Raw genomic sequence first — 10,581 nt, 5'->3', positions numbered from 1 at the left:
AGCATTTATTGTTTGGTGTTTTTTGGATTAATGCTAGCCTTGTTGGGGTGAGATGATATCTCATTGTAGTTTTGATCTGCATTTCTCCAGTGGCTAATGATCGTGAGCATTTCTTCATGTGTCTGTTAGCCGCCTGAATATCTTCTTTGGCAAAGTGCCTAGGCGTTTCTTAGGTACCTTGGCTCGGACACAGTTCCTTACGCAATTTCCCCTCCCTCCCTCCCCCCGTGGGCATCTTTCTCTCCCAGTCTGTTTTCCCTTCTTAGAAGACACCATTCAGAAAGAATGAGGTTTAGGACCCACCCAACATCAATATGACCTCATTAACATAACAAAAGAAAACTCTTTTTTCCAAACAGAGTCATTTTTACAGGTGGTACAGGGGTTAGGATTTCTGCATAACTTTTGGGGGGACATGGTTCAATCTGCAACACTGACTCAAGCCTTGAGTAAATGTAGGGACACTCAGCAGTTCTCCTGATTAACTACATGTCTCTGCCCATTTGAAGCAACAGACTTCCTCTCCCAGAATCACAGAATCTCAGGACAGAGAGGCCTCGGGAAGGCCATCCAGCCCCAGCAGATAACCTGAGAGGAGATGGGGAGGCAGGTGGGCATTCTTGCACAGCCTGCACAGCTGTCTTAATAAAAACTGTGCTTCAGAAAGAACTAGAGATCACACCAGAGGGATTAGTCAGAACCTTCTCTGTGCCATATTCTTAGTTTGGGAGAAAAACCCATCGAAATCCAGGCAAGGGCATGGAAGGGTTTACCTCATTTTTTGAGAGACTCTGACTTTTATCTCAAATGAACTTTATCCAACAGATCACATAAAAGATAGTCCAAATAAAAGCCTGGCTCCTTGTTTGTCCTGTCTGATTCCCACTAAAAGTGTAGCCCTTCCCTCTCACCCCACCCTCTTTCATCCCACCAAGGGACAGATTACCCAGTCAGCAAGGTATGCATGGGCTTAATTGTGCTTACTTACTAATCTGGTGAAAGTGTGCACTAGAGATTAGTAAGTAAACACAATTAAGCCCGTGTGTACCTTGCTTACTGCAAGCCAGTACATACTGCGCTTACTGGTTAATCCACCCCTGCTCCCACCCCACCCCCTTCCCTCCCACCCCACCCCGTTCCTACTCCCAGTATACACACAGGGTGCCCCTTCCGCCTCTCTGCTCCCCATTACAGCACATACATTTGATGGCACTATTCTCATGCCTGATTTTCCCACTAGACTGAGTGATTTTCCAAAGATAAGAATAAGATCTTGGGCCAGCGTCCAATGCTTCCAAAACCAAAACCAAACCTACTGCCATCGAGTGGATTCTGACTGATAGCAACCCTACAGGACAGAACAGAACTGCCCCATAGGGTTTCCCAGGCTGTAAATGTTTACAGAAGCAGACTGCTGCATCTTTCTCCCATGGAGCAGCTGGTGGGTTTGAACTGGTGACCTTTCTGTTAGCAGCTGAGCGCTTCACCACTACGCCACCAGGGCTCCTATCCAATGCTTAGCACTTAGAAACGGTTAATTGTATAAATATTTATTTTTAATTAATTCCTAATACCAAGTGCCCATCCTCGGGCTCAGGCTACGGGGCCGCAATCATGACTGCCGTCTTTGTTGGGTAGGGAGTCCGCAGGCTGAGGTGCGCACACCTGTCGTCATCTTCACTGGCTCTGCAAACTACCCTCAGAAGTCTGAGTACAGTAGGCAGAAATGGGTTGTATCTAAGTATTGAGGAAAGAGGCATCTAAATCCAAAAAAGCTGGGTGGTTTTCAGCTTGGGAACCTAAGGCCAAGGCCCAGTGGCAGAGACAATTGTCATCAACTCAATTCTGACTCCTGGCAACCCCATGTGTGTCAGAGTAGAACTGTGCTCCACAGGGTTTTCAATGACTGATTTTTCAGAAGTAGATCACCAGGCCTTTCTTCTGAGATGCCTCTGGGTGGACTCAAACCCCCAAACTTTCAGTTAGCAGCTGAGCGCATTAACGTTTGTACCACCCAGGGACCCAGTAGCAGAGAAGGCAGACAAAAAGGCAAGGTCCAGCTTTCTACATTCCCATCTCCCTGCCCGCTGGGCCTCAGAGAACCTGAGGGAGCAGCCTGTAGGACCATGGTCCCCTCACCCTGTGGCCAGGATTTTCACCCTCAGGGGAGAACACTAGGGAGGTTTAAGGAGTGTGAGCAGGGGGTCGGCTGGCTGCGTCAGCAAAGGGCCGTCGGAAACCCCTCCGCGTCCGCTTTTGAACTTACTCTTCAGCTGTGATGGAGGCATGGCCGTGCCCCTTCCTGGGGTAACCATGTATGAGCTGGGCGTCTTCTCTTGGCATCTTGTGGGGTCAGGACTCCTAACGGAAGGGGCACATGGCATCATTTAAATGCAACTGAAGTATCTCACTCATCCCTTAAAGACCCATAGTGACATTCTGTCCAGGTGGACAGCAGCCACAGCCCGGCCCCCTGGCTTCTCTCTCTGGGATGGTTTATACCTGCTTCTTTCAGGGTTTGATATCAAGGGCCTTGGAAAGAGCTCAGGTTTCTAACCCCTTCCCCCTGCACCACCAAAAAAAAAAAAAAAATCAAAGCAGTTGCCGTTCAGTCAATTCTGACTCATGGCGACCCCCTGTGTGCAGAGTACCACTGCTCTGTAAGTTTTCATAGCTGTGCCCTTTTGGAAGCAGTTTGCCAGGCCTTTCTTCTGAGGCACCTGTGGGTGGGTTCAAACCACCAACCTTTCAGTTAGTTGCCCAGCACTTAACCATTTGTGCCACCCAGGACTCCAACGCCTCCCACCAACTGAAAAGTAAGCTCAAAGAAGAAACTGCAAACAAAAGCAAAAACTCTCCAACGGAGTTATTATTGTGGGGGGTGGGGGGATGTTCTCCTTGCCTTTAATTTGACCCTATAACATAAACTGTGGAGAGAAGAAAACCCAGCATTTTTATTCATTCTTTACCTTCCCTGGCCGAAGGCTGTGGTTTAGAAAAATAAGGAGTTATTTCTCGTCAGTGTTGTTACTTGATATCACTCCCTGCACAAAAAGGAGCCCTGGTGGCGCAAATGGTTCAACACTCGACCACTAACTGAAAGGTTGGTGGTTTGGACCCACCCAGCGGCTCCTTGGGAGAAAGACCTGGTGATCTGCTTCTGCAAAGACTACAACTTAGGAAATCCTATGGGACAGTTCTACTCTGTCACATGGGGTCCCTGCGAGTCAGAACTGACTGGCTGGCACACAACAACAACTCTGGGCAGGTAGAAGGCTCTGATAATGTCATGTGGTTTCCCAGAGTCCCCTTGGCGTGCAGCTGGTCATGGGTGTGGCAGGCAGAGCGACTGAGCGTGGCACCTTCTAATCCACTTTCCCAAAAGGACCAGCCCGTATAGGGGCCTTGGCTCATCCATATTCTCCACCCAAAATAAGTGGACCTGTGTCTACTAATTCCTGCCCCCACATCTAAATCAATTTCTGCTTCTCCCTAGTTCAAGACTCATGAAAACCCGTTGCTGTCGAGTTGATTCCAACTCATGGCGACCCCATGTGACAGAGTAGAACTGCTCCATAGAGTTTTCTTGACTCTAATCTTTATGGAAGCAGATCGCCAAGTCTTTCTTCCTCGTGCTCCTGGGTGGGTTTGAACTGCCAACCTTTAGGTTAGTAGTCGAGAGCAAACCATTTGCATCACCCAGGAACCTCAAGTCTCATGACTAAGATTTAAAGACAAAAAAGAACTTAAAAAAAAAACTATAAAACATAAAAACAGTCCAACAAATAACTCATGAGCTTTAATGTCATGTTAAAGTGTGCGTGTTCGAAACCAATAATGGAAGCGTCTCTCCTTGCCCTTGTGCACTTCTCTTCCCCCTCATTGTTCTCGGGAATTTCAAAGCTCTGATCCCCACAGAGTTACAGGAATGAGCTCCAGCGGGAAGAAACCACCAGGGGAGACGTGGGAGAGCAGACTAGGGGATTCACTACACAAGTCTTTTCCGCTGGGGGCATTTTATCTGTAATTTCCCTTCCTAGCTGTAAATGAGAAGTGGCATCACAGGTGGGTAATGCCAGGGAGAGGGGGGGAAACCTGGGTTCAAAATTAAAGATGCAAAACTCAATTAATTATATGCTAAATCATTTTTGTAAGTCTGTACCTCAAGCTCAGAGCCTTGGCAACTGGTGGTGTCAGCTCTGGAGAGTCAGCCCCCGACTCATGACCACCCCATGGACAACGGAACAAAATGCTGCCTGGTCCTACCCCATCCCCACGTTTTATTGTGGATCAGACCACTGTGATCCGTAGGACTTTCATGGGCTGACTTTTAGAAGTAGATCGCCAGGTCTTTCTACCTAGTCTTTCATAGTCTGGAAGCTCCACTGAAACCTGTTCAGCATCATAGCAACACGTAAGCCTCCACTGACAGACGGGTGGTGGCTGTGCATTGGCTGGGAATTGAACCCAGGTCTCCCGCATGGAAGGTGAGAATTCTACCGCTCAACCACGACTACCACCATGGCAATCGTTATGGGGACAGCGAATGCACGTCATCCCACCCAAGCCAAGAGAATCGACCCTTTAGGTGACAGAAGACCACATCTAAAGCAGGGAGGCTCTTCTCCCAGCCTGAATACCCGCTTTCCCTGGGTCTCCGCTTTTCTTCTCCAAAGTCTAGGAGGACTGAGAGAAGATCAGCGAACCCTCATAAGTTGGAGAATTTTGAGGAGAAATTCTGTTTGTTAACAACCAAGCATCAGGGAGGCAACAAGGGAGGGTGGGACAACCCACCAGAATCTCCCAAACCCTGATCTCGAAGAACATTCGGACAATTACGGGTTAGCAGGCAACACTCTTACCTTTCTTGATGAGACAGCCCTTCCGTCTGCTGGCTGACGGTATAGGAAGACTGCTTTTCTGGCTCTTAACATTACTTTTTTTTTTTTTCCCTCCGGTCTTGTGTCCCATGATAATCACAAGCTTGGAGTTCTGACGGGGTCGTCTGTGATTGCTTAATTGGCATGAAAGAACCAATTTAATCCCTCCCCTCTAAACGTCACAGCTCACTCTGACCTCTCTTTTCCCCAAATCCCAACGTTTCTCCCTAGGGAAGCCATTTATTTTAAATGCTGGACCTTTCTCCCTTGGGTTGCCAGATAAAATACAGGACACCCAGTTAAATTTGAATTTCAGATAAACAATGAATAATTTTTTAGTATACTATGTCTCATATTGTAATACGTGGGACATACTTATCCTGAAAATATTGTATGGGATATACTAAAACTTTATTTGTTGTCTATCTGGAATTCAAATTTAGCCAGGCGTCCCAGGTCCTCCCTGGTCTCACCTCAAAGGGTGGCACAGCCTTCAGGCTCAGACCTGGAGACCGTCATGTCCCGCCCCTGGTAGTCAAGAAAAGGACACGGACCTCCCCTCGAGCCTCCTCACTTGAGCTCCCGGAGTTCTTCATGATACCCTTCTAGGTGACGGTCCTCTTTGGGGAGTGGGTTTCTGTGCATTTGCATGGGGCAGGGGAGATTTTCTCTTTGAAGGTGTGATATGACCTACTTGGAATCTAACCTAAAGCAGGACTGGTTCTACCTACCACCCTATCTTCCGTGGGCGCCAAACGTATGTAGGCCAGAGCATTTCATGGGACACAGCAGCTCACCATACCTCCTGTGGACAAACAACAAAACAAAATACCCACCAGAGTGTAGGAACATGAGAGTCCTCGTCAGCTGGGGACATAGATCAAGCGGCCACTAAGGTTCCTTTCCCCATTACACTCTGGGGCCCCATGCCTTCTGGATCCCAAAGCTTTCCAGTTTTCACTTCCATCTCGGTGGTGGACGAAAGCTGTCCTGTGTGAGGGCAGTACCAAAGTGCATTTATACTGTATAATGATCACTGGAAGTGGCAAGAAAGAAAACAGAGACGGAGGACTGGTGCTTTTTAGGTGGGAGACAGGAGCGTGAGTAGAGAAAAGAAAGAACATAAGCAATGATTAATAACCCTAAAGGTTGAGGATTAGCCAGAGATAGAACTGCCATCTAACAACCCATTCATTCATTCAACAAATATTTCATAAGCGCCAGCTACATGCTGGGACTGTAATAGACTTGAAGATTCCAGGGTGACAAAGACAGACAAGTCCCTACACTTATGGAGCTTACATTCTATGGGGTAGAAAAGTAATAAGACAAAATACCAGACGTGTTAGGTGGTGGGTTAGAAAGGGTTGAGTGGACAGGGAAAGCCTTTCTGAGGAGGAAAAATTGAAGCTGAGATCTAAATGACAAGAAGGAGCCAGCCAGGCAACGATAAGGGAGGAGCATCGCAGATAGACAGAAAAGCCAGTGCAAAGGCCCTGAGGTAGAATAACAGAACATGACTTAGTCTGGGTTCCTGGAAGTGAAGCTGGCTCTGGAGATTTTACAGGACAATCAGGAAGAATACAGGTGCCTGGTGTCAATGGCTTTGGGAAGAGTAATTTCAACCTGAACCTCAGCGTAATGCCTGATAACTCCCAGAAAGTCCTAGTGGCTGACAGAATAAGGCAGTTCTGAATCAAGGAGCCCAAGGCTTGTGATAAGCTGGAGCCTACGGCTAAGCTGGGCCCCGGGATGACTGGCAGCAAGACCACCAGGAGGGAGGCACTGACCTGGACCTCAGGTCTCCCTCAAGTCCCCTGTGATGTGGGCTAAGTCAGGGGGCTTGAGCGTGCCCTGGATGGAGACAGAAGGGCAGTTGGCATCATCCCCTCCCCCCGAGGGAGCTATAGGATCAGACTCGGCACACTGGGGCACTACGACTTGTGTGAAGACATTCTCTGTATCTCGTTTGCTTTTTGGAGCTCAAGGAGGGAATCCTGACCTGCTCTTTCACAGGTACCTTGCTGGGTCTTTGAGAGGCCTGCAGCTTATGAGGTGCCCAGTCCTTTCAGCGTTGTGAGCCCCCAGAAAGCTGGGTCTGGCCTCTTCAGATGAGGGTTCCTCAGAAGGTCAGTTTATCCTCAGCCTGAAAATCCCACCACATACTGCTTCCCAGAAGCCCTCTGACTGCCCTCTGACTGCACTGGGTCATGGTCCTCAGACCCGCCTCTGCTTCAGGCTCCACCCTGCCACCCACCCTTCACCCACAACACTTCCAAGCAACTGCCTTTTCCTTATCTTCAGGGTAGTATAGCCCCAAGGCTAAAAGTAGGGGCTCTAGATTCCAAACTGCCTAGATTCCAGCTCTTCAATCTGTGTGACCCGGGGCAAAGCATAAACTCCAGAGCCTCAGCGTGGGCATCTGTAAAATGAGGCTAATTTTATGAAGTACCTGCTTGGTGCCTTCACCAAAAACCCAAACCCACTGCGGAGTCAATTCTGACTCATAGTGACCCTATACGACAGAGTAGAACTGCCCCATAGGGTTTCCAAGGTTGTCATTTTTACAGAAGCGGACTGTCACATCTTTCTCCCGCTGAATGGCTGGTGGGTTCCAGTGCGGACCTTTTGTTTAGCAGCCAGGCGCTTTATCCACTGTGCCACCAGGGCCCCTTCATAGGTTAGTTGTGGGTTAAAGGAGATAGTGCTTACCACGTGCTTGGCCCAGTGTCTGGCACAAGATAAGCTTAGCATCAAGAGTGGAGACTGTTACTACGATGCTGCCCCACCTGGTACCCCTTTGGCACGGCTCAGACCTGCCTTAAGGAGCCCTGGTAGCGCGGTGGTTAAGCGCTCTGCTGCTAACTGAAAGGTCGGAGGTTGCAACCTACCAGTGGCTTGAGGGAGAAAGATGTAGCAGTCTGTTTTTAAGACAGAGTACAACTGTCCCATAGGGTTTCCAAGGAACAGCTGGTGGATTTGAACTGCCAACCTTTGGTTAGCAGCTGAACTCTTAACCACTGCGCCACCAGGGCTCTGGGTAAAGATTACAACCTTGGAAACCCTATTGGCCGTTCTACTTTGTCCTATAGGGTCGCTATGAATCCGAATCGACTCGACGGCACACAACAGACCAACAGACCGGCCTTAAGAGTTTGGGCGTCCCAGAGGTGGTACACCTTGGCCGCCACTGACTGGTTCTCTGCTGCCACCTAGTGGTCTTGGCCTCCTTGCACCACAGGCCCACCGGATGAAGGGGCCGAGACATCTTTCTGATCTTTTCAAAACCCTTCTGCTTACAGCCTCAGGGGCCAGACTTCCCTTTACCTAGCCTCCTTGGGGCTTAGAACCTCCCTCATACTCCCCATTAGCCTGTGAGCTTTTATTTCCTCTCACACACACCCGAGTAGAAAATGCTAGAACATTGTAAAAAGCACTGGGGTAACTGGGAGTTGATGCCATTGCCCTTCTGTATTGTTGTTGTTAGATGCCGTCCTGGGGGCCCTGGTGACTCATGGTGACCCCATGCACAATGGAACTAAACACTGCCTGGTCCTGCACCATCCCCAACAGATCAGGCTGTTATGATCCATAGGGTTTTCACTGGCTAATTTTCAAAAGTACATCACCAGGCCTTTCTTCCTAGTCCATCTTAGTCTGGGAGCTCCACTGAAACCTGTTCAGCATCACAGCAACACACAAGCCTCCACTGACAGATGGGTGCTGTCTGTGCATGAGGTGCATTGGGCGGGAATCGAACCTGGGACTCCTGTATGGAAGGTGAGAATTCTATTCCTGAACCACCACTGCCCCTCACCCTTCTGTAGGAAAAGCTTAAAAAAAAACAAAAAAACCCAAGCCTGGCTCTTCAGAAGGCAGAGAAGGCAGGCAGACATCTCTGCAGGGACTGAGGCAGATTGTGGACACTCCCTCCCCATGCCCCGTGGGGTCCTGGAACCAGACAGAACAGCCTTCAATTCTAAATGTCACACTGATTACCTGTGTGACCTTGGGCAAATCACTTAACCTCTCTGAGCTTCATCATCCTCATCTGTAAGAACAGTAATAAAAAACAGTACAAAACAGCTGTGAGAATTAAATGAGATAATATATGTAAAGTTGGGTAGTGCCATGCCTGGCAAGTTGTCCAAGCTGGAGAAGACTCTGGGAACCTTCTGTGATGTGCCAAAAGCCTCGACAAGGTGGGGACAAGCCTGTGAACTCGTGGTCGGCTAAGAGTGTTTGCCAGCTAAGCCCCTCTGTCTGTGGAGAAAGGGGACCTAGGACTGCGGTGAGCTGATGGAGGGGGGGCAGTGGGGAGGTAGAGAAGGGAGCAGAGTGAGGACGTGTCTAGATGGGGCCCAGAGGGGAAGCCCTAGCAGCCTGGGGGCTACTGAGGGACACCAGGAGCCCTCCCTTCTCCCTCAGATACCCTAAAGCCAAGAATGATCTCCTACTGGCCTCTCTCCCCTCTCAGGAAAGTGGGGGGTGGGGATCGGTTGGCCCCTACTCCATTAGCAGAAATGTTCCAGAAGAATTAATGTCAGTCCCGATGTGTGAACAGAAACTGGCTCAAGTGTGAGAATGATGGTCCATTCCCAAGGCCACTCGGGTGGGCAGAGAAGGGCACCAGTAATCAGAACTGTGTTAAATCCCACAGCACTCTCAAGAAGGAGGGGTTACAGGATTGCATTAGAAGGACTTCTGGGGTGGAGAGATGTTGAGGACACCCCAACGTCCACAGAGATATCAGATCATGTTAGAGCCACCTCAGAATTCTGTTCACGGTTGTTGTTGTTACCTGCCATTGGCCCCAATTCACGGGGGACCCCATGAACAAGGGAAGAAATGCTGCCGGGTTCTGCAACATCCCCATGATTTGCTGTGGATCTGACTGTTGTGATCCATAGGTTTTCACTGGCTCATTTTCCAGAAGTAGATTGCCAGTCCTTTCTTCCTTGTCTTAGTCTGACAGACAGGTGGTGGCTGCACATGAGGTGCACTGGCCTGGAATTGAAGCCGAGTCTCAGCATGGAAGGTGAGAATTCTGTCACTGGACCACCACTGACTGCACACTGTCCACATTGTAGTGGGGGGATTGGTTCTACACAGGGGCAAAAGGCACAGGAAAGGCTTCTGAGAAGAAGACGGGCTTAATTTGAGCCTGGAAAGATAGAAGTAGGGTTCACCAGGCATGAGATGTGGGGGTTCATTGCAGGTGGAGGATAGATGGGAATGGGGGTGGAGAAGGTGACATTTCTGGTGGCGGGAGGGCTCAGAGGCATGGAAGAGCCTGGGGGGCTTGGGAAACTGCAAGTAGCTCCATATGGCTGGAGATCAAAGTGCAAGATGAGAAGGGACAGACCTGAGGCCCAGGCCCTGGATGCCCTGAGTCTCCAAGGGCCTAGAAGGCCACACTGAGGCTTTTGGACTTAATCTGCAGCCTCGCTGAGTTACAGCAAGGTTTAAGCAGGGAGGAGAAATGATAGGGCTAATCAGACTTGGGGTCCATCTGTTTTCTAATGCAATGAAGATAACTACCTCCCAGGTGGCTGTGAGGATTACATGCATTGATGTGTGTAAGACCATTTGTGAACTGTAATCAAGGATGTCACTTTGAGACTGAGGTGCACCTCACCCAAGCCATGGTGTTTTCAATCGCCTTATATGCGTGTGGAAACTGGACAATGAATAAGGAAGA

General features: G+C 49.3%; 1 protein-coding gene across 1 annotated transcript in view; it reads right to left on the bottom strand.

Moving 5' to 3' along the window:
• MLANA (melan-A) overlaps positions 1–2,343 on the bottom strand; it is a 13,686-nt gene extending 11,343 nt beyond the window's left edge. The window contains exon 1 of the mRNA XM_004373483.2: positions 2,267–2,343. Coding sequence (XP_004373540.1) covers positions 2,267–2,343 — 77 coding nt within the window. The remainder of the gene's footprint in view (positions 1–2,266) is intronic.
• Positions 2,344–10,581: the final 8,238 nt, after the last annotated feature.

The sequence above is a fragment of the Trichechus manatus genome, unplaced genomic scaffold, assembly GCF_000243295.1.
Source record: "Trichechus manatus latirostris isolate Lorelei unplaced genomic scaffold, TriManLat1.0 scaffold00025, whole genome shotgun sequence".
NCBI classification, from domain to species: Eukaryota; Metazoa; Chordata; class Mammalia; order Sirenia; family Trichechidae; genus Trichechus; species Trichechus manatus.
This window is presented reverse-complemented; position numbering and strand designations above follow the sequence as displayed.